The 26,249-nt window shown below is 54.0% G+C and overlaps 7 protein-coding genes across 8 annotated transcripts; 3 read left to right on the top strand and 4 right to left on the bottom strand.

Moving 5' to 3' along the window:
* Nucleotides 1–577: 577 nt before the first annotated feature.
* LOC125318279 (claw keratin-like) lies at nucleotides 578–1,924 on the bottom strand. Its single transcript, XM_048288877.1, has 2 exons — nucleotides 1,833–1,924; nucleotides 578–1,435 (listed from the first exon to the last, which is right to left on the bottom strand). Exon 2 carries the CDS (start codon nucleotides 1,412–1,414, stop codon nucleotides 1,040–1,042), a length of 375 nt encoding a protein of 124 aa, XP_048144834.1. The 5' UTR covers nucleotides 1,415–1,435; nucleotides 1,833–1,924; the 3' UTR covers nucleotides 578–1,039.
* A 1,324-nt stretch (nucleotides 1,925–3,248) lies between these two features.
* LOC125318262 (claw keratin-like) lies at nucleotides 3,249–9,371 on the top strand. Of its 2 annotated transcripts, XM_048288855.1 has the most exons (3): nucleotides 3,249–3,290; nucleotides 3,390–3,409; nucleotides 8,549–9,371. In XM_048288855.1, the coding sequence occupies exon 3, from the start codon at nucleotides 8,550–8,552 to the stop codon at nucleotides 9,027–9,029; it is 480 nt and encodes a 159-aa protein (XP_048144812.1). In that variant the 5' UTR covers nucleotides 3,249–3,290; nucleotides 3,390–3,409; nucleotide 8,549; the 3' UTR covers nucleotides 9,030–9,371. The 2 variants fall into 2 exon arrangements, with proteins under 2 accessions (XP_048144812.1, XP_048144811.1); XM_048288854.1 differs by lacking the exons at nucleotides 3,249–3,290; nucleotides 3,390–3,409 and adding an exon at nucleotides 8,095–8,125 and having other exon boundaries at nucleotides 8,529–9,371.
* LOC125318275 (claw keratin-like) lies at nucleotides 3,411–4,156 on the top strand. The gene has a single exon (XM_048288870.1). The coding sequence runs from the start codon at nucleotides 3,411–3,413 to the stop codon at nucleotides 3,795–3,797; it is 387 nt and encodes a 128-aa protein (XP_048144827.1). The 3' UTR covers nucleotides 3,798–4,156.
* On the bottom strand, nucleotides 5,837–6,809 carry LOC125318265 (claw keratin-like). Its single transcript, XM_048288859.1, has 2 exons — nucleotides 6,773–6,809; nucleotides 5,837–6,673 (listed from the first exon to the last, which is right to left on the bottom strand). Exon 2 carries the CDS (start codon nucleotides 6,650–6,652, stop codon nucleotides 6,179–6,181), a length of 474 nt encoding a protein of 157 aa, XP_048144816.1. The 5' UTR covers nucleotides 6,653–6,673; nucleotides 6,773–6,809; the 3' UTR covers nucleotides 5,837–6,178.
* A 1,680-nt stretch (nucleotides 9,372–11,051) lies between the features above and the next one.
* LOC125318271 (claw keratin-like) lies at nucleotides 11,052–11,963 on the bottom strand. The gene is made up of 2 exons (XM_048288865.1): nucleotides 11,927–11,963; nucleotides 11,052–11,827 (listed from the first exon to the last, which is right to left on the bottom strand). Exon 2 carries the CDS (start codon nucleotides 11,804–11,806, stop codon nucleotides 11,411–11,413), a length of 396 nt encoding a protein of 131 aa, XP_048144822.1. The 5' UTR covers nucleotides 11,807–11,827; nucleotides 11,927–11,963; the 3' UTR covers nucleotides 11,052–11,410.
* Nucleotides 11,964–13,291: 1,328 nt separating this feature from the next.
* On the top strand, nucleotides 13,292–14,645 carry LOC125318278 (claw keratin-like). The gene is made up of 2 exons (XM_048288876.1): nucleotides 13,292–13,384; nucleotides 13,785–14,645. Exon 2 carries the CDS (start codon nucleotides 13,806–13,808, stop codon nucleotides 14,178–14,180), a length of 375 nt encoding a protein of 124 aa, XP_048144833.1. The 5' UTR covers nucleotides 13,292–13,384; nucleotides 13,785–13,805; the 3' UTR covers nucleotides 14,181–14,645.
* Nucleotides 14,646–16,140: 1,495 nt separating this feature from the next.
* LOC125318270 (beta-keratin-related protein-like) lies at nucleotides 16,141–18,840 on the bottom strand. Its single transcript, XM_048288864.1, has 2 exons — nucleotides 18,734–18,840; nucleotides 16,141–17,044 (listed from the first exon to the last, which is right to left on the bottom strand). The coding sequence occupies exon 2, from the start codon at nucleotides 17,019–17,021 to the stop codon at nucleotides 16,614–16,616; it is 408 nt and encodes a 135-aa protein (XP_048144821.1). The 5' UTR covers nucleotides 17,022–17,044; nucleotides 18,734–18,840; the 3' UTR covers nucleotides 16,141–16,613.
* Nucleotides 18,841–26,249: the final 7,409 nt, after the last annotated feature.

A 26,249-nucleotide genomic window follows, 5' to 3' on the forward strand; every position in this document is an offset into this window, starting at 1 on the left:
ATAGACTAATAACAGCCTATAAATACATAAAATAGTTACGGGCGTCTGAGAGGTGCTTTGAACTTCTGAAATTATCGACTGTGGAAAAAACTGAAGACATTTTAATTTTTTGTTGCAGGACCACAAAGGAATAAATAAATTAATTGAAACTTTTCCGTTTAAACCTGTCCCTTGGAACAGGGATCATGATTCATCTCCATCCTTTGCGTGCTACAAGACAAAGGTGTCTGAGCTGATGAACCTCTCACAAGCCCTGGCCATTCATCTGCCTCCTGATGATAAATGTTGTGGTTTGAGCTTCATCTGGGGAAGAATTTCTTCCAGAAAAGGGTGGTCAGGACTGGAAGGGGCTGCCCAGGGAGGTTTGGAGTTGTCATCCCTGGAACTGTCCAAGGAACAACTGGACATGGCACCCAGAGCTCTGGGCAGGGTGACAGAGTGGGAACCAGTCAAAGATTGGATGATGGTCTTGGAGGTCTTCCCAACCTTAATGATCCTGGGGTTCTGTGAACATATCCCAGCTCAACATGGAAAACCAGAGGACCAAACTCATAAAAACCAACCAGAAGCCAAATTGTTCATGCAATGCAGGTTCTTTATTGTGGATGAAGAAGGCCGTAGGCAGTGTCAGCAAGAGACAAACCAGCACAGCTACAGTGCACTGGAAACACAAAAATCCTAAGGCAGCAGCAAGGCACAACCCAGGGCTCCACCCCAGAGGTTCCCCCTTCCCAGGGCGGGTCGGGAGTCTCGGAGCTGGGCAGAGCAGGGCAGACCCTCACCCGAGGGTCAGCACAGCTGGGTGGGATGGCAGAGAGGGGGGAGCTGGTGGAGGCAGTGCTGGAAACCCCAAAGGCACCGGCTGAGGGGCTGCAGGGTCACCCTGGCAGGTGATGGGGACCCTGCAGCTCCCGGGGCTGCTGGGCCACCCCTCAGCAGGGGCTGCAGCTTCATCCTGGCTCAGGTGGCAGAAGACAGGAGGGGCTGGTGGTGGAGCCCATGGGCAGAGGCAGCACTGAACTCCAGGGAGATTTGGGGTTTAGCAGGGCCCACAGCCACCCCCGAGGGACCGGGAACCACGGCCCCAGCCACCACAGGCTCCATAACCCCCATAGCCTCCAAAGCCTCCAAAGCCTCCATAGCCCCCGTAGCCCCCAGAGCCCCCGTAGCCGCCACGGCCTCCAAAGGAGCCACCAGAGCCGCCTCCAACGAAGGGAGCTCCGGCCGAGCCCACAGAGCTGTGCTGCGGGAAGGAGCTGAGGATGGGCCCGGGGAAGGTGACCACTGAGGCCGGGGGCTGGATCACCACCGTGGAGTCGGGGCACTGCCGCACGCAGGGCTCGTTGCAGGTGTCAGCCAGAGGGGCCGGGGTGGCCACCCCGCAGGAAGGGACACACAGGCTGGAGCAGGACATCCTTTGGTTCAGCAGGGAAAGCTGCAAGACAAGGCAGAGCCACGGCTCAGGCCAAGGACTCATCCCAAATCCCTGCTGGCTCTCTCTCCCACCTGGAGCCTGTGTCCCAGGACACGCTCTCGAGCATCTCTGGCATTCCGAGCAGAACCCCTTCCACAGCTGAAACGGCTGCTGAAATCTCGCTCCCTCACCATCCCTGGGTCTTGCCTGCCCATGGGAATTAAGAAAAACTCCCACATCCAAATCACCAGGCTCCCAGAGGACTTGAGTCCACTGGTATAACCCCAACCATCCTCACTGTGCACTGCAAGAGCTGGTGGAGCACAGAGACAAAGATTCCCTGGGAAATCCACAGCCAAAGATTCCTTGAGAGAGGCACAGACGGTGAAGGAAGGATGGAGGGAAGACTTGGACTTACCACAACGATCAATGAGCAGAGACAAGTGGAAGAAGCTGGATGGAGACCTGTGGAGCCCTTGGATCTTTTATACACCCCAGAGTGCCTGGGGCATTGTCCAGGAGGTGGTGACAGGAGCCCCAGCTCACCACGGAATCAAGCGGCCAAACCTCATGACACAAATTGCAATGGCAATTACCTCCATCCTAATTGGGGCTAGGAACAAGTAAACGTGCCCTGGAGAGCCAGCAGGCCCTGGGAGGGACAGACAGTGACCAATCACTGCGTGAAAGATCAATTGTTGCTGCAGCTGAACTCAGAGCCCCAATAAAACCCGACGTGTCCCTAATCCCTCACTTTGCTTATGCACGAGAGTTTTGGGCATCATTCAGGAGTGCTTTGAAATCCTGGGCACAGCCAGCACATCTCTCATTAATCCCTTTTACAGGCTGCTAAATAGGGACGCCGGGAGGGAGAAGCCATCCCACCCACTGAAGGCGCATCCCACAAACGCCAAACGTGGCCCCATCCCGGGAAGGGCAGGGGTGGTCACAGGACCACAGAGTCCCAGAGTGGATCAGGATAGAAGAGGGTCATCAGCCCCAATCTTCTGCCCAAGCAGGGTCATCCCACATGGCACAGGGCTGGGCACAGAGGGTTCTTGGAAGGAGAATCCCTAAGGAATTTTTCTGCCACTGGAGGACTTGTGAAGCCCCTGATTCACTTGACGGTCATGCAAAAAGCAGCAGAAATGGGTCCCATGTCAGATGAAGCTTCAACGATCCATCTTGGCATGGATGTGGGTGGGACACGAGTGGGGTCAGGAGCTGGATACCTGAGTAAGGGGACACCAACACAGAGGAACAGGTTCAAGAAACAGGATAAAGAAACGCTCAGCTCCTCCAGCCCCGTGCCTGTGAGCTGGGTCCTGCCCGAGCCCTCCTGGAGGGTCTGCATTGCCCAGCTGGCCCCGAGGGCTGGGCCAGGGGGTGTTGGCCGAGCCCCCCAGAGCCAGGCTGACCCTGCCTGTGGTCCCAGGACAGGCCCAGACGGGCACTGCTGGCTCACGGGCATGACCGGGCTGAGGCTCAGGGTGGCGGGGCTGGGCACAGCCTTATCCCAAAGGCAGCCCAGGCTTCTTTGTAAGCAAAGTGAGGGATTAGGGAAAAACCAGGGTTTACTGGGGCTGTGAGTTCAGCTCCAGCAGAACCGTGCCTGTCATGTAATGATGGGCCATGGCTGTCCCTCCCATTGCCCCTCTCTTGTCCATTTGTTTCCACACCAATGTCCACAATGAGTGGATGACAGAATTGTCCCGCGTCCCTTCACTTTATGAAGCTGGTCAGCGTGAATTCCGAATTATTGGGGGTTTGCCCCCCCTCCCTGGACAATGCCCCAGGCTCTCTGGGATGTATAAAAGGGCTGAGCTCCTTGCAGAGTCCATCCAGCTTCCTCCACTTCACTCTCCTCTTCAACCGGGTAAGCCCAGCTCTCCAAAGCCTCTCGGGGATCTCCTTCTGTCTCCTTCCATGCAATTCCTTCCTCACACCTTTGCCTCTTCCTGGGGGTGTTTTCCAGAAGTCTTTGCCTGTCTGAAGGATGTCCTGCTGTGTCCCTACCTGCGGGGTGGCCACCCCGGCCCCTCTGGCTGACACCTGCAATGAGCCCTGCGTGCGGCAGTGCCCCGACTCCGTGGTGGTGATCCAGCCCCCGGCCTCAGTGGTCACCTTCCCCGGGCCCATCCTCAGCTCCTTCCCGCAGCACAGCTCTGTGGGCTCGGCCGGAGCTCCCTTCGTTGGAGGTGGCTCCGGTGGCTCCGCTGGACGCCGTGGCGGCTACGGGGGCTCTGGGGGCTATGGGGGCTATGGAGGCTTTGGAGGCTATGGGGGCTATGGCAGCTGTGGGGGTGGTTGGGGTTCTGGCGGTTATGGTGGCTGGGGCAGCTGTGGGGGCTCCAGAGGCTATGGCGGCTGTGGGCCCTGCTAAGCCCCAGCCCAAGTGCGGCCTCAGACCCAGGAGAGCTCCAGGAACGCCCCCAGCACATCCCGACATGCCAGCACCTGAAGGAAGGACATCCCTTGGGCCCTGCCGGCCGCCAGAGCTGCGACGCCTCGTGCCCGCTCAGGGCCCCGCTCTGCCGCCTTCCTGCCGCGCTTGAATCCCTGCAGCAATCGCTGCCTGCTCCCAGCACGGCCCCAGCTGGGCTCCCGCGGCTCCGCCGATGCTCCGCTGGGCTCTGCCCACGGCCAGGAGACACGGGGAGCCCTTGGGCAGGGCCCCGCTCTTCTGCCAACTCCCTCCTGCCCTCCCAGAGCAATAAAAGCTGCCTTGCATTGCAATGTTCACCCTGCTCTCGTTTGGTCTTTGCTCCACACCCAATGCTCCGAGTCCAGGGGGGTTTCCAGGTGGGTCCCACTCAGCCCCACTTGCACAAGGCACAGGAGAACACCGGGAGCTGCCAGGACTCCTCCTGCCTGTCCTTGGCCACCCCGCCCTGGGCAGCAGAGCTCCCCTGAGCCAGGCCCTGCTCAGCTCCCTGGACAAGGCCTCTCCCCCTCTCCCTGCCCGGCTCCTCCCCACTTTGGGCTCCTGCTCTGACGCCCCACAAGAGCCCCGGGCCACACCGCCAGGTCCCTTCCCACTCCGGACACTCCCAAAGGGCTGCCTGGAGCCCCATGGCCGTGGGCATTGGGGTGCAAATGGAGGCCCCCCAAGGGACACGGCCCAGCTCCGGGGCTCCTGGGAGGCCCTGGCTCCAGAGGGGAGAGGGAGAACAACCCCCAGCACCGCTCCCACTCCTTTGCCTCCATCCCCTCAAGCATTCCTGCACCCTGGCACCACCTCCTGCTCCCACTTCTCCTCTGGATCCCATTCTCCTTGGAGCACTTCTGGCCCCACCTCGTCCCCACTGCTGGTGCAGAAGCCCTTCCTGGGATCCCCAGTGTCACCCACCCCTTGCCTGGGACGCGGCTCTGCCCAGGAACAGCAGGAGAACTTCCCACAGCCCCGTGCTCTGGGCCACTCCGTGGTGGCCCTTTGTTGCCCTTCCTCACACTGAATTGCATCTCTGAAATTATGTTTATCATATTGTTAATATTGGATATATTGGAACTATTGAGATAAATGAATAGAGCACGAAAGAATATTGTCTGAAATGGATCTATATGAACTTACAAAAGAATTTTACTTCCCACAGCCCCGTGCTCTGGGCCAGACCATGGCAGGCCTTTGTTGCCTTTCCTCACACTGAATTCCATCACTAATATTAAAATGTTATTTTATATATTCTGAATATTGGATATGCTGGAATGCTTGGGATAATATGAATAGAGTATGACGCAATATCAGCTAGGTCTGGCCTGTATTAACTTTCAAATAAATATAAATCCAAACCCAGGGAATTGCTGGTGTTAATTTGATATCCAAAATAAATTTTCAGACATATCAATAGACAAGAATAAATGATGTTTTTTGCAATCGTCCCATTGCTCCTCATGTTGAAAATCACTCTGGGAAATGCTCCACCACTCCTTCGGGGGATCCAGGAATGTTCCCAAACCAGGCCACAAATGACCCCACACTCTACACCCCACCCAAGCTGCTGGCCACAGCCACCAGGCCAGGGTCACCAAACCCCTGTCACCTCTGTGCCCTCAGCGGGGGCACAGGCACAGCCTAGGAGGACACAGCAGTGGCCAAGTGTCACCACAGGGGATCCGGGCAGGAGTTTGGAAGAGTTGGAAGCACCGGGAAGAGTTTCTGTGAGAAACTTGCAGCACATTTCCATCATCGCTGTGGGCTTGGGGGATGTCCTGCATGTCCTGCTGCTGGAAGAACACGGGAAGCTGGGAGGGATGGGTTCCCCACGCCCAGTGAGGTCCAACGTCCCCAGAAGGAACACACGGAGCCAACTGTCCCAAGGCTCCAAGAGCACTGCCCAGGGCGATTCCAACAGCCCTCACGGACACCCAGGAGATTGGGGGGAGTGGGAAAAAGGAAGGATGAAGGAAAACCAGGAGTCAACATTGCAATGCAGTAGAGCTTTTATTGCAGGGGGAGGGCAGGAGGGGCTTGGCAGAAGAGCAGGGCCATGGCCAAGGGCTTCCCGTGTCCTGGCGCTGGGCAGAGCCGGGTGAGCAGGAACAGGAGCCCAGGGCGAGTCTCTGGGATCAGGGCAAAAGGAGCCCTGTGGGGATGCTCAGGCAGGGCAGGGACAAGGCACAGGTGGTTTCCAAGCTGGCACGAGGCTTCCAAGGTGCAGAGCCCAGCGATGCCGAAGGGCTTTTCTTCCACATGGCATCGGGTCGGGATGTGCCGGGGTTTCTCCTGGAGCTCTCCTTGGTCTGAGGTCGCACTCGGGATGGGGCTTAGCAGGGCCCACAGTTGCCGTTGAGGTACCGGTGGCCGCTGCTCCAGCCTCCGTATCCACAGCCCCCGAAGCCCCCATAGCCGCCGTAGCCCCCGTAGCCCCCATAGCCTCCACAGCCCCAACCCCCATAGCCTCCACGGCCTCCATAACCCCAACCCCCATAGCCTCCATAACCCCCGTAGCTGCCATAGCCACCATAGCCCCCGTAGCCTCCATAACCCCCGTAGCCTCCACGGCCTCCAAAGGAGCCACCGGAGCCGGCTCCAACGTAGGGAGCCCCTGCTGATCCCACGGCGCTCTGCTGCGGGAAGGAGCTGAGGATGGGCCCAGGGAAGGTGACCACTGAGGCCGGGGGCTGGATCACCACCGTGGAGTCGGGGCACTGCCGCACGCAGGGCTCATTGCAGGTGTCAGCCAGAGGGGCCGGGGTGGCCACCCCGCAGGACGGGACACACAGGCTGGAGCAGGACATCCTTCAGACAGGCAAAGACTTCTGGAAAACACCCCCAGGAAGAGGCCAAGGTGTGAGGAAGGAATTGCATGGAAGGAGACAGAAGGAGATCCCCGAGAGGCTTTGGAGAGCTGGGCTTACCCGGTTGATGAGGAGAGTCAAGTGGAGGAAGCTGGATGGACTCTGCAAGGAGCTCAGCCCTTTTATACATCCCAGAGAGCCTGAGGCTTCAGAAAAGGGGGCGGTGGCAAAAACCACAAGTAATTAGGAATTCACGCTGACAAGCTTCATCAGTGGGATAATGTCGCAAGATAATTCCATGGCATCCCCTCACTGGGGACACAGGTGTGAAAACGTGTCCTGGACATGACGGAAGTGATGGGAGTAACAGCTATGGCCCATCATTACATGACAGGCACGGTTCTGCTGGAGCTGAACTCACAGCCCCAATAAACCCTGGTTTGTCCCTAATCCCTCACTTTGCTTACAGAGAACAATTCCCGGCATCTTGCAGCAGCTCTTTGAAATGCCATCACCCCTGTCATTATGTCCCTTTTACGGGCTGGTAAACAGAGGCAGCGGCAGCTTGGGCAAAAGGAGAAGCTACTCTTGGGGTGTCTCCAAATCCCACCAGCTCCCAGTGCCAGACAGAGATGCTCATCCCAAGGTCAAGGTCAACATCTCTACGAATTACCGCAATCCAAGGTTCTGGAGGACATTGGGATTTCCATGTCCCAGTTACCCTTGATAGCCATACAAAGAGCAGAGGGGGCAGATCTCACTCGTGGCAGACCCCAAACCCCCGGGGAATGGGGAGAGCAGTAGGACAGAGCCCGGGACAGCTCAGACAGAGGGGGCACAACGGGAGGAGCAGAAGGGCAGCAGCGGGGCCAGGTCCCTGTGGCTCCTCCAGCCCCGTGTCTGTGAGCTGGGTCCTGCCCGAGCCCTCCTGGAGGGCCTGCATTGCCCAGCTGGTCCCGAGGGCTGGGCCAGGGGGTGTTGGCCGAGCCCCCCAGAGCCAGGCTGACCCTGCCTGTGGTCCCAGGACAGGCCCAGCTGGGCACTGCTGGCTCATGGGCACGGCTGAGCTGAGGCTCAGGGTGGCGGGGCTGGGCACAGCCTTATCCCAAAGGCTGCCCAGGCTTCTCTGTAAGGAAAGAGAGGGATTAGGGACAGATCTGGGTTTATTGGGGCTGTGATCTGAGCTCCAGCAGCACCTTGGCTGTCATGTAATGATGGGCCATGGCTGTCCCTCCCATTGCCTCCTTCTGGTCCAGGGCATGTTCCACACCAATCTCCCTGATGTTGAGGTGTATAATTGTATTGCATCATTATCTCTCTGATGAAGCTTGTCAGCTGGAATTCCTAATTACCTGTTTTTTTGCCACCACTCCCTTTCCTGATGCCCCAGGCCCTCTTGGAGATGTATAAAAGGTCCAAGGGTTCCACAGAGCTCTATCCATCTTCCACTGCTTGACTCGCCTTATCAGCTTGGTAAGTCCAAGTCTTCTCTCTTCTTTCCTTCTTCATCCTTGGCTTTCTCAAGGAATCTTTCAGGGCTTTCTTGAGGAACCTTAGTCTGTGTCCTCCTCATGCTCTCCCCATGCAGAGTTAGGATGGTTGGGATAATAACAATGGGCTCAAAGTGTTTGGGAGCTTGAGGATTTTCCGTCTGCTTTGGATGTCGAAGTTTTCTTAATTTCCATGGGCAAGCAAGACCCAGGGAGGGTGATGGGAGCAAAGGATCTAAGCAGGCATTTCAATGGAACAGAGTTGTGTTCAAAATGCCGGAGATGCTCGAGAGCATGTCCTGGGACACAGGCTCCAGGCGGGAGAGAGCCAGCAGGGATTTGGGATGAGTCCTTGGCCTGAGCCGTGGCTCTGCCTTGTCTTGCAGCTTTCCCTGCTGAACCAAAGGATGTCCTGCTCCAGCCTGTGTGTCCCTTCCTGCGGGGTGGCCACCCCGGCCCCTCTGGCTGACACCTGCAATGAGCCCTGCGTGCGGCAGTGCCCCGACTCCACGGTGGTGATCCAGCCCCCGGCCTCAGTGGTCACCTTCCCTGGGCCCATCCTCAGCTCCTTCCCGCAGCAGAGCGCCGTGGGATCAGCAGGAGCTCCCTACGTTGGAGCTGGCTCCGGTGGCTCCTTTGGAGGCCGTGGAGGCTACGGGGGTTATGGAGGCTACGGGGGCTATGGAGCCTATGGGGGCTGGGGCTATGGAGGCCGTGGAGGCTATGGGGGTTGGGGTTATGGAGGCCGTGGAGGCTATGGGGGTTGGGGCTGTGGAGGCTATGGGGGCTACGGGGGCTACGGCGGCTATGGGGGCTTCGGGGGCTGTGGATACGGAGGCTGGAGCAGCGGCCACCGGTACCTCAACGGCAACTGTGGGCCCTGCTAAGCCCCACCCCGAGTGCGACCTCAGACCAAGGAGAGCTCCAGGAGAAACCCCGGCACATCCCGACCCGATGCCATGTGGAAGAAAAGCCCTTCGGCATCGCTGGGCTCTGCACCTTGGAAGCCTCGTGCCAGCTTGGAAACCACCTGTGCCTTGTCCCTGCCCTGCCTGAGCATCCCCACAGGGCTCCTTTTGCCCTGATCCCAGAGACTCGCCCTGGGCTCCTGTTCCTGCTCACCCGGCTCTGCCCAGCGCCAGGACACGGGAAGCCCTTGGCCATGGCCCTGCTCTTCTGCCAAGCCCCTCCTGCCCTCCCCCTGCAATAAAAGCTCTACTGCATTGCAATGTTGACTCCTGGTTTTCCTTCATCCTTCCTTTTTCCCACTCCCCCCAATCTCCTGGGTGTCCGTGAGGGCTGTTGGAATCGCCCTGGGCAGTGCTCTTGGAGCCTTGGGACAGTTGGCTCCGTGTGTTCCTTCTGGGGACGTTGGACCTCACTGGGCGTGGGGAACCCATCCCTCCCAGCTTCCCGTGTTCTTCCAGCAGCAGGACATGCAGGACATCCCCCAAGCCCACAGCGATGATGGAAATGTGCTGCAAGTTTCTCACAGAAACTCTTCCCGGTGCTTCCAACTCTTCCAAACTCCTGCCCGGATCCCCTGTGGTGACACTTGGCCACTGCTGTGTCCTCCTAGGCTGTGCCTGTGCCCCCGCTGAGGGCACAGAGGTGACAGGGGTTTGGTGACCCTGGCCTGGTGGCTGTGGCCAGCAGCTTGGGTGGGGTGTAGAGTGTGGGGTCATTTGTGGCCTGGTTTGGGAACATTCCTGGATCCCCCGAAGGAGTGGTGGAGCATTTCCCAGAGTGATTTTCAACATGAGGAGCAATGGGACGATTGCAAAAAACATCATTTATTCTTGTCTATTGATATGTCTGAAAATTTATTTTGGATATCAAATTAACACCAGCAATTCCCTGGGTTTGGATTTATATTTATTTGAAAGTTAATACAGGCCAGACCTAGCTGATATTGCGTCATACTCTATTCATATTATCCCAAGCATTCCAGCATATCCAATATTCAGAATATATAAAATAACATTTTAATATTAGTGATGGAATTCAGTGTGAGGAAAGGCAACAAAGGCCTGCCATGGTCTGGCCCAGAGCACGGGGCTGTGGGAAGTAAAATTCTTTTGTAAGTTCATATAGATCCATTTCAGACAATATTCTTTCGTGCTCTATTCATTTATCTCAATAGTTCCAATATATCCAATATTAACAATATGATAAATATAATTTCAGAGATGCAATTCAGTGTGAGGAAGGGCAACAAAGGGCCACCACGGAGTGGCCCAGAGCACGGGGCTGTGGGAAGTTCTCCTGCTGTTCCTGGGCAGAGCCGCGTCCCAGGCAAGGGGTGGGTGACACTGGGGATCCCAGGAAGGGCTTCTGCACCAGCAGTGGGGACGAGGTGGGGCCAGAAGTGCTCCAAGGAGAATGGGATCCAGAGGAGAAGTGGGAGCAGGAGGTGGTGCCAGGGTGCAGGAATGCTTGAGGGGATGGAGGCAAAGGAGTGGGAGCGGTGCTGGGGGTTGTTCTCCCTCTCCCCTCTGGAGCCAGGGCCTCCCAGGAGCCCCGGAGCTGGGCCGTGTCCCTTGGGGGGCCTCCATTTGCACCCCAATGCCCACGGCCATGGGGCTCCAGGCAGCCCTTTGGGAGTGTCCGGAGTGGGAAGGGACCTGGCGGTGTGGCCCGGGGCTCTTGTGGGGCGTCAGAGCAGGAGCCCAAAGTGGGGAGGAGCCGGGCAGGGAGAGGGGGAGAGGCCTTGTCCAGGGAGCTGAGCAGGGCCTGGCTCAGGGGAGCTCTGCTGCCCAGGGCGGGGTGGCCAAGGACAGGCAGGAGGAGTCCTGGCAGCTCCCGGTGTTCTCCTGTGCCTTGTGCAAGTGGGGCTGAGTGGGACCCACCTGGAAACCCCCCTGGACTCGGAGCATTGGGTGTGGAGCAAAGACCAAACGAGAGCAGGGTGAACATTGCAATGCAAGGCAGCTTTTATTGCTCTGGGAGGGCAGGAGGGAGTTGGCAGAAGAGCGGGGCCCTGCCCAAGGGCTCCCCGTGTCTCCTGGCCGTGGGCAGAGCCCAGCGGAGCATCGGCGGAGCCGCGGGAGCCCAGCTGGGGCCGTGCTGGGAGCAGGCAGCGATTGCTGCAGGGATTCAAGCGCGGCAGGAAGGCGGCAGAGCGGGGCCCTGAGCGGGCACGAGGCGTCGCAGCTCTGGCGGCCGGCAGGGCCCAAGGGATGTCCTTCCTTCAGGTGCTGGCGTGTCGGGATGTGCTGGGGGCGTTCCTGGAGCTCTCCTGGGTCTGAGGCCGCACTTGGGCTGGGGCTTAGCAGGGCCCACAGCCGCCATAGCCTCTGGAGCCCCCACAGCTGCCCCAGCCACCATAACCGCCAGAACCCCAACCACCCCCACAGCTGCCATAGCCCCCATAGCCTCCAAAGCCTCCATAGCCCCCATAGCCCCCAGAGCCCCCGTAGCCACCACGGCGTCCAGCGGAGCCACCGGAGCCACCTCCAACGAAGGGAGCTCCGGCCGAGCCCACAGAGCTGTGCTGCGGGAAGGAGCTGAGGATGGGCCCGGGGAAGGTGACCACTGAGGCCGGGGGCTGGATCACCACCACGGAGTCGGGGCACTGCCGCACGCAGGGCTCATTGCAGGTGTCAGCCAGAGGGGCCGGGGTGGCCACCCCGCAGGACGGGACACACAGGCTGGAGCAGGACATCCTTCAGACAGGCAAAGACTTCTGGAAAACACCCCCAGGAAGAGGCCAAGGTGTGAGGAAGGAATTGCATGGAAGGAGACAGAAGGAGATCCCCGAGAGGCTTTGGAGAGCTGGGCTTACCCGGTTGATGAGGAGAGTCAAGTGGAGGAAGCTGGATGGACTCTGCAAGGAGCTCAGCCCTTTTATACATCCCAGAGAGCCTGGGGCATTGTCCAGGGAGGGGGGGCAAACCCCCAATAATTCGGAATTCACGCTGACCAGCTTCATAAAGTGAAGGGACATGGGACAATTCTGTCATCCACTCATTGTGGACATTGGTGTGGAAACAAATGGACAAGAGAGGGGCAATGGGAGGGACAGCCATGGCCCATCATTACATGACAGGCACGGTTCTGCTGGAGCTGAACTCACAGCCCCAGTAAACCCTGGTTTGTCCCTAATCCCTCGCTTCGCTTACAAAGAATCCTGGGCAGCCTTTGGGATAAGGCTGTGCCCAGCCCCGCCACCCTGAGCTTCAGCCTGGCTGTTCCCGTGAGCCAGCAGTGCCCGTCTGGGCCTGTCCTGGGACCACAGGCAGGGTCAGCCTGGCTCTGGGGGGCTCGGCCAACACCCCCTGGCCCAGCCCTCGGGGCCAGCTGGGCAATGCAGACCCTCCAGGAGGGCTCGGGCAGGACCCAGCTCACAGGCACGGGGCTGGAGGAGCTGAGCGTTTCTTTATCCTGTTTCTTGATCCTGTTCCTCTGTGTTGGTGTCCCCTTACTCAGGTATCCAGCTCCTGACCCCACTCGTGTCCCACCCACATCCATGCCAAGATGGATCGTTGAAGCTTCATCTGACATGGGACCCATTTCTGCTGCTTTTTGCATGACCGTCAAGTGAATCAGGGGCTTCACAAGTCCTCCAGTGGCAGAAAAATTCCTTAGGGATTCTCCTTCCAAGAACCCTCTGTGCCCAGCCCTGTGCCATGTGGGATGACCCTGCTTGGGCAGAAGATTGGGGCTGATGACCCTCTTCTATCCTGATCCACTCTGGGACTCTGTGGTCCTGTGACCACCCCTGCCCTTCCCGGGATGGGGCCACGTTTGGCGTTTGTGGGATGCGCCTTCAGTGGGTGGGATGGCTTCTCCCTCCCGGCGTCCCTATTTAGCAGCCTGTAAAAGGGATTAATGAGAGATGTGCTGGCTGTGCCCAGGATTTCAAAGCACTCCTGAATGATGCCCAAAACTCTCGTGCATAAGCAAAGTGAGGGATTAGGGACACGTCGGGTTTTATTGGGGCTCTGAGTTCAGCTGCAGCAACAATTGATCTTTCACGCAGTGATTGGTCACTGTCTGTCCCTCCCAGGGCCTGCTGGCTCTCCAGGGCACGTTTACTTGTTCCTAGCCCCAATTAGGATGGAGGTAATTGCCATTGCAATTTGTGTCATGAGGTTTGGCCGCTTGATTCCGTGGTGAGCTGGGGCTCCTGTCACCACCTCCTGGACAATGCCCCAGGCACTCTGGGGTGTATAAAAGATCCAAGGGCTCCACAGGTCTCCATCCAGCTTCTTCCACTTGTCTCTGCTCATTGATCGTTGTGGTAAGTCCAAGTCTTCCCTCCATCCTTCCTTCACCGTCTGTGCCTCTCTCAAGGAATCTTTGGCTGTGGATTTCCCAGGGAATCTTTGTCTCTGTGCTCCACCAGCTCTCGCAGTGCACAGTGAGGATGGTTGGGGTTATACCAGTGGGCTCAAGTCCTCTGGGAGCCTGGTGATTTGGATGTGGGAGTTTTTCTTAATTCCCATGGGCAGGCAAGACCCAGGGATGGTGAGGGAGCAAGAGATTTCAGCAGCCTTTTTTTGCTGTGGAAGGGGTTCTGCTCAGAATGCCGGGGATGCTCGAGAGCGTGTCCTGGGACACAGGCTCCAGGTGGGAGAGAGAGCCAGCAGGGATTTGGGATGAGTCCTTGGCCTGAGCCGTGGCTCTGCCTTGTCTTGCAGCTTTCCCTGCTGAACCAAAGGATGTCCTGCTCCAGCCTGTGTGTCCCTTCCTGCGGGGTGGCCACCCCGGCCCCTCTGGCTGACACCTGCAACGAGCCCTGCGTGCGGCAGTGCCCTGACTCCACGGTGGTGATCCAGCCCCCGGCCTCAGTGGTCACCTTCCCCGGGCCCATCCTCAGCTCCTTCCCGCAGCACAGCTCTGTGGGCTCGGCCGGAGCTCCCTTCGTTGGAGGCGGCTCTGGTGGCTCCTTTGGAGGCCGTGGCGGCTACGGGGGCTATGGGGGCTACGGGGGCTTTGGAGGCTTTGGAGGCTTTGGAGGCTATGGGGGTTATGGAGCCTGTGGTGGCTGGGGCCGTGGTTCCCGGTCCCTCGGGGGTGGCTGTGGGCCCTGCTAAACCCCAAATCTCCCTGGAGTTCAGTGCTGCCTCTGCCCATGGGCTCCACCACCAGCCCCTCCTGTCTTCTGCCACCTGAGCCAGGATGAAGTTGCAGCCCCTGCTGAGGGGTGGCCCAGCAGCCCCGGGAGCTGCAGGGTCCCCATCACCTGCCAGGGTGACCCTGCAGCCCCTCAGCCGGTGCCTTTGGGGTTTCCAGCACTGCCTCCACCAGCTCCCCCCTCTCTGCCATCCCACCCAGCTGTGCTGACCCTCGGGTGAGGGTCTGCCCTGCTCTGCCCAGCTCCGAGACTCCCCACCCACCCTGGGAAGGGGGAACCTCTGGGGTGGAGCCCTGGGTTGTGCCTTGCTGCTGCCTTAGGATTTTTGTGTTTCCAGTGCACTGTAGCTGTGCTGGTTTGTCTCTTGCTGACACTGCCTACGGCCTTCTTCATCCACAATAAAGAACCTGCATTGCATGAACGATTTCTTTTGTTATGGATTTCTTGATCCTGGCAGTCAATGAGTCTCTGACTGAGCCATGGTGTGAAATGTCCAATCGTGGAACGATAGGATGGTTTGGGTGGGAAGGGACCTTAAAACTCATCTCGTTGCACCCCCTGCCATGGGCAGGGACACCTCCCACTGTCCCAGGTTGCTCCAAGCCCCTTCCTACCTGGCCTTGGACACTTCCAGGGATGGGGCAGCCCCAGATGCTATGGGAAATCCATCGCAGGGTCTCCCCACCCTCACCGGGAGGAATTCCTTCCAAATATCCCATCTAAACCTCCTCCCTGTCAGTTTGAACCCGTTCCCCCTTGTCCTGGCACTCCATCCTTTGGGGAAAGTCTCTCCCCATGTTCCTTGTAGCCCCTTCAGGTCCTGCAAGGCCACAGTTGGGTCACCTCTGGTCTCTTCCCAAAGCTGAGCAATCCCAGCTCTTCCAGCCTTTCCTCCCAGCAGAGCTGCTCCATCCCTCAGATCCCATCCTGGAGCCTCCTCTGGGCTCTCTCCAGCAGCTCCACGTCCTCCCTGTGCCGGGCCCCAGGGCTGGGGCAGCTCTGCAGGTGGGGTCTCACCTGAGTGGGGCAGAATTCCCCCCTCCCCTGCTGCCCACGCTGGGGCTCAGCCCAGGACACCCCTAAATCCTTCTCCCAGGGCTGCTCCAGCTGCTTTTCCCCAGCCTGGATCCATCCTGGGGGTCTCCCCAATCCCAGTGCAGCTCCATGGCCTTGTTAAACCTCCTGAGAAGGGAATTCTTTTGCTAAAACCCCTCGTGGCAGCTCTGAAATTCTCCCAGAAAAGTCTTTCGAGCTGCGCGAGGCAGGAGCTCGGGCTGTGGCCTCAGGTAGGTGGGATCCGTGTGTGGGCTGCACATTCCTCCACCCACAAATCCACGTCTCGCTTTGGGCTTGGGAAAAAGGGATGGAAATTTGCCCTGTCCTGAGATGGAGGTGGTAAATCAAGGGCTAAGCATCACCTGAGCCCTTTCAGGACCTGCTGTAAAAGCAGCCACTGCCAGGGGTTCAGGAGGGGCCCGGGGAGTGTCAAATGCTCAGCACACATTTAATGTATAAGAAGTGTTCCTGGGATTTCGTGACATTTGAACTCCAAGAAGAAACATGGAATGTCTATAAATGAGGATAAACAACAGTGTAGGTTCAACTGAAAATAGAAGAACAGGGAAATTATTATCACAGAATGCGGGGATTTATTATCATAGAATTAAAAAATGTCCTGAGCTGGAAGGGACCCACAAGAATCATCAAAGTCCGGTTCCTGGCCCTGCAGAGACATCCCCAAATCCCAGAATGTCCCTGGGAGCATTGTCCAAACGCTCCTGGAGCTCAGACAGCCTCGGGGCTGTGCCCATTCCCTGGGGAGCTTGTTCAGTGCCCCACCACCCACTGGGGGAAGAACCTTTCCCTGATATCCACCCAAACCTCCCCTTTTTTTATGTGATAAAGGAAACCAGAAAATGTATTTTGGTACAGAAAAATTTATTTGGAAAGAGAAGCTTTCCTACAATTGTGGAACAAAACTGTACAGGATACAAAGAGCATCGTTCCAGGGTTTCAGTGAGGCTCTGGCAAATCACCAGCATCCGAGTGATGCCGCCTGTCAAAACTGGGAATTTCCCTTTTGGCAGCGTCGCCCTGTGCAATTCCGAGCATTTTAAGTCACCTCTCTAAGCTCAGTGCCAGTAAAAAATCCGGGATAAGCCAAAGCACCACGGAAAGCGGATGACTACGCTGGAAAGCTGCGGGAGAACAGCTCTAAACTAAAGGAAAAACGAGGAATGGCCACACGAGCCTGCCTTTCCCGGGGGCTGAGCTCCTGCAGCTCCTCAGGAGGAGCCGGAGCAGCCCCGGGCCCGCTGCTGCAGCTCCACCCCAAATAACAACTGGAATTTATCTAGAATTTCCTTTGCTGCTTCTTCGCACGGCCCCGAGCTCAGTACGTCCAGCGCTTCTCGGAGCGGTAGGAATTGCAGGGATGAGTCCATTGGGAAGAGTAGGTGTAGGAATATTTGGGGGCGCAGCGCGGCTCGGGACGGGCCAGCACCGGGGCTGGCACTTCGTCCCCTGCTGCCTCCAACCTGCCGGCGACCTCCGCGGGCAGCGGGGCCACGGCCGGGGGCTCAGTCACGGCCACCTCCGCTGGCTCCGAGGCTCCCACGACGGTTTGCTGGGGGTAGGTGGTGAGGATGGGCCCCGGGAAGGTGACCACGACGGGCGGCGGGTAAATGATGACCCGCGAGTCGCCACAGGCCACCACGCACGGCTCGTTGCTGCTGCTGGCCAGGGGCTGGGGACACTTGGCCTCGCAGGGGGTGGCACAGGCCAGCTGGGTGGAAGCCATCGCCCGGCGGTGGTGGGCAGCGCCTGCAATTCGTTCGCAGAGTTCAAAAACCCGAACAAAACCACCAAAACCGAAAGCAACAATCCCTCCCAGCTCCTGGCTCTTGACATTTGGCTCTAAGGGATCGTTAGAGATAATTTAGATAAAGACAAGAGTTGCGCATTTGTTTATTGACGTTTGGTTCTAAGAGATCGTCAGAGATAATTCGGGTAAAAACAAGAGTTGATCGCTTGTTTATTGCCATTTCCTTCTAATATCTCGTTAGAGGTAATTGAGGTAAAGACAAGAGTTGAGCTCTTGGCTGTTGACATTTCAGTTTCAAGGTCTTGTTAGAGATGATTGAGATAAAGACAAGAATTGATCTCGTGATTATTATCATTTGTCTCTAATGCATCCTCAGATGCTTAGAGCTAATTTATCTCTCACCCTTTACTTCCCCGTACCGATTTGTTCTGAATTCCTGCTTTAAACTTTCCCTCTTTCTCCTCCTCCTCCTCCTCCGGGAGCAGAACTCCTCCTCTTTCCTTCCGTGCCACCTCCGAACCCCAGCCTTGCCCCAAACCCTCCCGGCCCTTGGGAGGAATTCCCGAGGACGCGTCCGAACTTGTTCCCACAGCACCTCTGTTCCTCCCACACGGGGGAAAAAAACCCCAAAAATCTGGATTTTCCACGTATTTGAGTGTGGAATAATCTGCTTAGCACCCTGCTTAATTTTTGTATTATTTCCCTTGCAGATTCCTGTTGTTTTCAAGCAGGAAAATATTCTGCTAAAACACAGGGAAAAAATCGAAAGGCTGCGAATAAGTGGGAGTGCAAAGTGCTCGTTTAATAAGTGAAACATATAATTAAAATACTTATATAATATTATATATATAATTTTTTTTACAGTGATATAGTCAACTCAAAAAAGAAAATTACAGTTTCACCTTGGGGGAATGTATTCAATCGTCTTTATTTCTTCAGGTTAAATCCTCCCACCACTCGCCTGGTGTAGCATCAGAATAGTTTTTTAAGCTTGTAAGTCAAACCTTTCGTTGTGATAATTTAAAAAAAAAAATGCAAAAAACCCATGCAGGGCATTTTCCTCCGAATTCCCTCAAGTTAGAACGTAGCTTTGACCTAGAGAAATGCTGAATTTAATCTCCGTGAAAGCACTTTAGAACTTTAAATCAGTTTTAAGCGTTAGAAATGAAAGTTATTAGCACAGTTACGTTAATAGGCTGTAATCATCCCTTGGTGTAGCTCGATGTGACTCCAATTAAATTAAAGATGCGCTGATTCAAACAACAGCAGAGCTGCACGTCTGGAGCTGCACCGAGCTCACTTCCAACCAGGTTTTCCATGAATTCCCCCCTCCCCAGCCGCTGAATCCCTGGATCTCGCCCTCCACACCAAAGCAGTCCTAAACCCCTCTCCCTGATCGTGCCACACAATCAAGCCCGAATTTAAATCCATTCTCAAAACTTTCCCCGAATATTTTTCAGAATTAAAAGACTGAAATTCCTCATTCTCCCATAATTTAAAAAGCCTTGGAAAAGCCCCCGCTTTTATTTTTGCATCCTTTACCCAGCACGGAAAGCACCTGCAGGAAAGATCTCCTAAATCCCTCAGAGCCAGAATATTTAGGCAGGGTTTAGCCCCGATTTTAAGGAGAAATCCACCAAAAGCAGAGGGAAACTCAAGGTTTTTAGAGCCGGGGAATAAAAACTTACTCAGAGAGGCAGAGAGAACAAGTCAGGAGAGGCAGTGAGAGACTCCCGGCTTGGAGAGAGTTTTTATATCCTCGCCCGGATCGCCGGGAGCGGCTGAGACACCCTTTGTGTAAAGCGCTTTAATTACTCCGGGAGCAAAGCCCGGTGCAGGGATTGCTCCTGGAGTTGCAGGAATTGTTTTGCTCACTGTTTATGATTATCTAAAGCCGCGTTAGGCAATAACCCCAAAATGCAGATGGGAACCCGCCAGGTCTTTTCATCTCGGAATTTCCTGCTTTTCCCCTCCTGATTTCATTAAGAGGTAAAAACACACCGAGAATTAATGAGGCTTTTTAGCTTATCTTGGCTAAAAACTGGAGTGCACAGGGAATCTTGGAGATGCCGGGCGTGCCAAGATGATTTTCCTAATGGAAGCACAACCAAACACTGGGAATTTGTGCCCATGCCTCGTCTAAACGCTGGAAAATCAGGGATTCTTTCCAAAATATTGATGGGATTTACAGCTGTGCTCCTCAGTCAGGAATCTGGTGCAAATCTAAAGAGCAAAGCTCAGAGTTATCTTTGGAATAAAAACGAAGCCGTTTATGAATTATGCCGATTGTGAAGTTTAAAATGAGGAGTTGATGAAACACTTTCCATAATTTATTCTTTGTGAGGTCACAGCAGCCCGGATCCTCTAGGATGTCATTATTGTGATTACCATGAGATGATTTCCCTGGATGACAAACTCCCAGAGTTTTTGAGATCCTCTTTGAAATCTCATTTTCTGATGTCTCCGGAATATTCCTGATAAGCTCCAAAGCCCTGGGGGATCTCTGGAGGTGCCTCATAAAATCGGAATAATTCCTGTGATGTCATAGACGCCCCGGAATGGTTTTGCCTCATTTCGATGTGGGCATTTCCATGCACAAAGGTTCCCTCCGGAGGGATGAGAGAGTGGACTGAGCCCCAGGAAAAGAGCACGGGGATTTTGGGAAGGTCCTCCCAGTGGCCTCTTCACGAACAGGGAAGAGCTGGGGCTGTGTGGGATTCTGTTCAGCCTTTTGGGGCCATGTCCATGGTAAAGGAATCCTCAGTTTTCCAGGATTTAATCCAGACCAGGTTGGATGGATGTTGTCTATGAGGAGGAGCTCAAAATCCTGCCAAAACCCGTCCATTTTCTTCTCCTGAAATTTTCCATGTCTCTGTTACAACCCTTTGGAATTTCTTGCTCCAAGACCTTCCCCCTTCCAAGGATGCCTCTCAAAATTCCTGTTCCAAACCAGGAGAATTAAATTATTGCTGACATGGAGCAAATGTGAAATTCATCCCAAGTGTGGAATTCACCCCTCCAAAAGGATTCTGGTGAAGTCGCCTCAGCTGATCCCTGTAGGATTTGGGAGTTCCCAATCCAGGAACCGAATCCTGGCCGGCAAAATCAGTCCCTAAAATACAACAGGACCAACCCTTCTCAAAATTCCTCAGAATCTTGTCCAGAATTTTCTACTTTCCACCCAATTTTTGTGTTGTGCTCCAGTGACTGCGGCTGATTGATCAGGAATTGTGGGGCCAGGATGAGGGGGATGAATTCAAACTGAAAGAGAGGAGATTTAGGTGGGATACTGGGAAGGAATTCCTGGCTGTGAGGGTGGGGAGGCCCTGGCACAGCTTTTCCAGGGAACTTCTGGGAAAATCCGTTCTCAAAACTTTTCCAAATATTTTTTCAGAATTAAAAGACTGAAATTCCTCATTCTCCCATAATTTAAAAAGCCATGGAAAAGCCCCCGCTTTTATTTTTGCATCCTTTACCCAGCACGGAAAGCACCTGCAGGAAAGATCTCCTAAATCCCTCAGAGCCAGAATATTTAGGCAGGGTTTAGCCCCGATTTTAAGGAGAAATCCACCAAAATGAAGAAAGCATCCGAGGCCAGGCCGGACGGGGCTTGGAACAAGCTGGGATTGTGGCAGGGGTGGAACTGGGCGAGTTTTAAGCTCCCTTCCAGCCCAAACCATTCCGTGAGTAACAAAGGGAATAAAGAAGGAGCGCAGACTTGAAACCCCACAACACAGAGCCTTAATATCGTCGGGGCCCATTAATCCTAAATTGTTTTAGAAAATTACATCCTTGTGCAGGGCAGGGGCGGCTTTAATGACAGCCAGGGTGGTTTTTGTGACCGAACCGGTTCCGTGGGGCTGCAGAGCCCCAGGGCTTGGCTGGTCCAGCTGAGTCAGGAGCGCTGCCTAATGAAGGAATAATCAAAGGACGAGGATTTGGCGTGGGTGCTCCGCTGCTGGAGCTTTGCAGCCCTCGCTGTCCTCACTTCAAAGAGGCTCTGCCCACTGACATCACCGGGACAAACATCGCATCAGCAACAATTCCGCCCACGAGGCAGGAGGAGCCGAGGTGCAGCTCCGGAGTGGTGGCAGCAGGTAATTAATGGCAATTAAATCGTCACTCAGCGTCCGGATCCACGCGTTTCTGCACTAGCAGGAATTCTGATTTCGCACAGCGCCAGTGAAAGTTGAATAATCCCCAAAATCTGAGGCGGTGACCCCCGGCCTAATCAGGACAAGGGCAGAGATGACCTCGGTTGACCTGTTTGGAGGTGATTGCCCAAGAGGAGGCGTCACCCGGGCTGGGGATAAATCCCAAATCTGCACAGGCAAGGGATTCCTGGGTCCGTGGAACCTGCCCAGGCCCCAGAGCACGCCCAGGGTGGTGCATCCTGCAGGGCATCTGCAGAGAAACCTCCCCAGTCCCAAATTCCTGCAGCAGGAGGAGGGTGGAACAGAAGTGCGGCTCCTGAATAAACCATCCGTGGGGTGGGTGCGAGGCAGGGAGGGTCTTCTCCGAAAATATGTGCCAGGTCGGGAGAGCAGAGCCTTTTCTGGAGGGTTTTTTTTGTTGATAAAAAAGGGAATTTTTCTTTTAGGACGGTCCAGCCTTGCCAGGACCCCGATGTGTTTGGGGCATTGAGGTTCACTGGGGTTTTTTAGTCTTTCCAGGGCTTCACAGAGCAGCCAAGCCCCCTAAATTCAGCAGCAGAACCCAGGATTTGTACTTTTTGTTCACTTCCAGCTGGGATTAAACCCGATTTTAAATCCTGAGCAATGACTGAGACCTGATGGCAGGATAAACTCAGGGAAATAAATGTTGGAGGAGAACAAAGGGAAAGGGAATGAAGGGAGGAGGCAGAAGAAAAACCTCTCCCTCAACATGTGCTGACCAGAGCTGTACTGAGATGTTTTATTTATATCTATTTATATATATTTATACATATATAGTTTTATTTTTATATATTTATATATTTAAATATTTATGCATTAATATATTAATATATTAATATATATTATCTATTAATATATTTATATAAAATATATTTATATATTTATATATTTATATTAACATATATTTATGTATTTGTATATTTATATATTTTATATAAATACGTGTATATATTTATATTAAAATATATAAATATACACAAATATTATATAAATACAATGTAAATATAACATAAGTATTATATAAAAATATAAAAATATATTCAAATTATGCACATTATGTATAAACGTTGTGCATAAATATGATACATAGATATGATACATTTATATATAAATATAAAATTACGAGAAAATTGAAATGCCGGGTTGGTCCGGGCAGGAAAGCAAATTCAGTTATTTAAATGATATAAAATCTGCTTGGAGCACACCTGAATTCCTTGGTTTTTTAAATTCATCCTGGTTTTTGGTGTTTGGGTGGAGCCCAGAGCCAGGCAGAGCCCCAGATCCGAGTCCCTCTGGTGACTTTCCGTCTCCCTCTGCTTGCCCCAGGTGGCATTGCACAACCTGCCTCAGCTTCCCCACAAATCCCGAGGTTTTTCTTCTCTCAGCCACTCCAAACTCTTCGTTTCAGAGCACAAAAAGGGTGCCCGTTTTTCTTCTGTCCCATGATAACCCTTGAGTTAGGAAAAGGCACCAGGGGGGGCTCCAGGGAAGCTGGAGAGGGATTTTTCCTCAGGAACTGTGGGGACAGGACACAGGGAATGGGGTCAGAGTGACAGAGGGGAGATTTGGGTGGGATATCGGGGAGAAATTGTTCCCTGGGAGGGCCTGGCCCGGGTTATTCCATGGATTCCCCCATCCCTGGGAGTGTCCCAGGCCAGGTTGGAGCCACTTGGGATAGTGGAAGGTGTCCCTGCCCTTGGAAATAGATGAATTTCGAGCTCCATTCCAACCCAAACCATTCCAACATTCCATTCCATGACGCCGCGAATTTCTATCTGCTTCAATGTATTTATAAATAGGGACGCTGAAGGTGCCGCTCATTTTCCCGGAGTTAGGCATAGGATGAATCCCAGGCTGGTTTGGGGTGGAAAGACCTTAAATCCCATCCCATTCCACCCCTTCCCATGGGGCAGGGACACCTCCCTCTGTCCCAGGCTGCTCCAAACCCCACAGACCAATGTGGGTTCCGTGTCCCTCCGCTTTGTCCTGTCCAAGGTGTCACATTAAAAACAAAGCCTGCCCCGTGTTGGCTGTGACAAAACAACCCCAGGGGTGATCCCTGATCATTCCTGGGATAACCCAACCTGGGAAAAGGTGCTGGAGGAGCTGTTGGCACCAGCAGGGCAGAAATGGATGTGGGAAAATAAAAGGCCCAAACATCCCTGATCTGTAATGTGGGGCCTGCAAATGTCGTGCTGCCTTCCCAAAGTTCTTTGGAATTTATTGCCACTTGGCTTTGGAATTTATTCCCACATGTCTTTGTAATTTATTGCCACTTGGATTTGGAATTTATTCCCACTTGTCTTTGTAATTTATTCCCACTTGGATTTGGAATTTATTCCCACTCGATTTTGGAATTTATTCCCACACAATTTTGTAATTTATTCCCACTTGGATTTGGAGCTTATTCCTACTTGTCTTTGGAATTTATTTCCACTTGGATTTGGAGTTTATTCCCACTCAGGTTTGGAGTTTATTCCCACCCATCTTTGGAATTTATTCCCACTTGTTTTTGTAATTTATTCCCACTTGGATTTGGAGTTTATTCCCACTTGGATTTGGAGTTTATTCCCACACAGCTTTGGAATTTATTCCCACTTGTTTTTGTAATTTATTCCCACTTGGATTTGGAGTTTATTCCCACTCGTCTTTGGAATTTATCCCCACCCAGCTTTAGAATTTATTCCCACTCGGTTTTGGAATTTATTCCCACTCGGCTTTGGAATTTTCCCACCCGGCTCCCAACAGGGTGGATTTACCCAGTGAGTTCCTCCCTCCGGGGGAAATCCCACACGAGCTCCTCCGGTTTTCAGGATTCACGGCAGGGAAAGCCGGGGTTATTTAATCAGGAGCAAACCGCAGGAATGTAAACAAAGGGTGCAGGAGGAGGACCCGGGTATTTTTAGCAAGCTGAGGGTGTGGCAGCTGCATCTGCTGGGAGTCACCCTGGTCCTCCTGGGGTGCTCCAGGGTGACAAATTCTGGCCAGCACCGGCCTCTGTTGCTACCAGCTTGCCCTGGGGGGCTGAATTTAATGGAAATTCAAATGCTCAGGGGCTGGAGTATTAACAAAGCACCATTAATGAAGTGTCTGTGCCTAATTAAGTGATGTTATCACCTGATATTTGAACAGCTGGAGTATGATAAGACATGGTTTGATTCGTCCCATCTTCTGTTTCGATGTTTAGGGTAGGAAAAGCAAAAATAGCTCAAAGATGAGGATTTGGGATTTATTTCTTCTAAATATCTGTAAATGTTTCTGCCAGAACGTTCCTTGAGAGGGCAAAACAGAAACTTTTTATGAAGAAAATAAAAGAAGATGCAAATTTAGGAAATGAGGGAAGAATGAGAATATGATGAATTGGCGCGGTCTGTGCTGGTCCTGCACTTGGGGGAAGCTCCTCTGGAAGTGGAGGGGGAAAGGCAGGGATGTCAGGGGGGATTGGGAATGGAGATTCTGCTTGCTGGGAAGGTGATGAACATTCCCTTTGCACATTCCAGGGTTTTATCAGCTGCATCGGATCTCTGCAGGATAGGAAAGGTCTGATTCCAGGGCTCCTGGGCTGGGTCACATGAGGGAACTCTACACCAGGCACTTTGCCTATGGAAATCCAGCCACAACAGTCATGAATATTCTGAAACTCCTTCCTTGAGGACACTTGGAGATTTCCCAGGGAATAATTTTGCCCCTTCTGACCCTCGGAGAGGCACTTCCCATGCTGGAGGTAGTTGGGATTACAAATCTGATTAAATCAAACCTCAGGCACTGCAGGAGCTGTGAGAGGGAGGAAAACCAGAGTAAAACCTGACTTTAATCCACAGTCTGGGCCTGAGGGATTCCCATTCCTGCAGCCCTGTGGAGCTTCCCGGCGCTGCCACCACGTCCTGCATGCGCCACCTTCCTTCAGAGCCCTGGGCCCTGGGGCTGCTGAGGGAATCTGATGCCATGAAGATTTTTGCCTTTTCTTTTATACCCCTGTTATACCTTTTTACAACTTCTGTATTCCTAGTGCTTTTTGCCTACATTCTTGGACTTGTTTGTTAAGCTGAGAGATTAAACATTTTAGAAGCTTTGTAGCTAGGGATCAGTGTGCCCCAGACCCCAAGGTCCTCTCCAGAACATATTCTGTAAACTAAGATAGAACCATCAGGGGAAGGTTCCTTGGGGAGGGGGGCTCACTTGAGCCTCTCATTGGGGAATCTTTGATAGATATGCTAATTAGTAAAACCTATAATGTTATACCCAATGTTGGGGGGACAGGGAGACACAGAGATAGACTCGGCGGGGTGCATCTCGATGCATATTACCTGGACGTGTACACCTAAGGATCCTTAAAATAAATACCAAGGTAAAATCCCTTTTCCCCTTCTAACCGTGTATGACTCTTGATTTTAAGACCAGGAAAAGGCATCAAATCCATAGCCAAATTCCACGTGGGACACGGATTCCAGGGCACTGGGGGCCGCTGAGCAGCGCAGGCGTGGCGCAGACCCCAGCGGAGGTGACGGAGGAGAGGCAGCGTCCCCTCTTTGGTCCCGGGAGCAAAAATCTCCCGTCACAGACTCTGGGACAGTCCCTGGGGTGAATCTGTGGTTGCAGAGGAGAAGAGGAGGTTGTGTGGAGACCGCAGAGCACCTCCAGGTTCTGCAGGGGTTCCAGGGAAGCTGGAGAGGGACTTTTCCTCAGGACAGGACACAGGGAATGGGGTCAGAGTGACAGAGGGGGAATTTGGGTGGGATATTGGGGAGAAATCATTCCCTGTGAGGGTGGGGAGGCCCTGGCAGAGGTGATTCCATGGATTCCCCATCCCTGGAAGCATCCTGGGCCAGGCTGGAGAGCCCTGGGACAGTGGGAGGTTCCCTACTCATGGCAGGGGGTGGAATGAGAGGATTTTTAAGGTCCCTTCCCACCCAACCCATTCCATGCTCCTGTGGGGGTGGATTGTAATTTATTAACTTTATTAACAAACCATTGCTGCAGTCAGTCCATGGGGCCATCCAAGATACTCAAAATACCCAAACATCCCAGA

Source organism: Corvus hawaiiensis, chromosome 29 (genome assembly GCF_020740725.1).
Source record: "Corvus hawaiiensis isolate bCorHaw1 chromosome 29, bCorHaw1.pri.cur, whole genome shotgun sequence".
NCBI classification, from domain to species: Eukaryota; Metazoa; Chordata; class Aves; order Passeriformes; family Corvidae; genus Corvus; species Corvus hawaiiensis.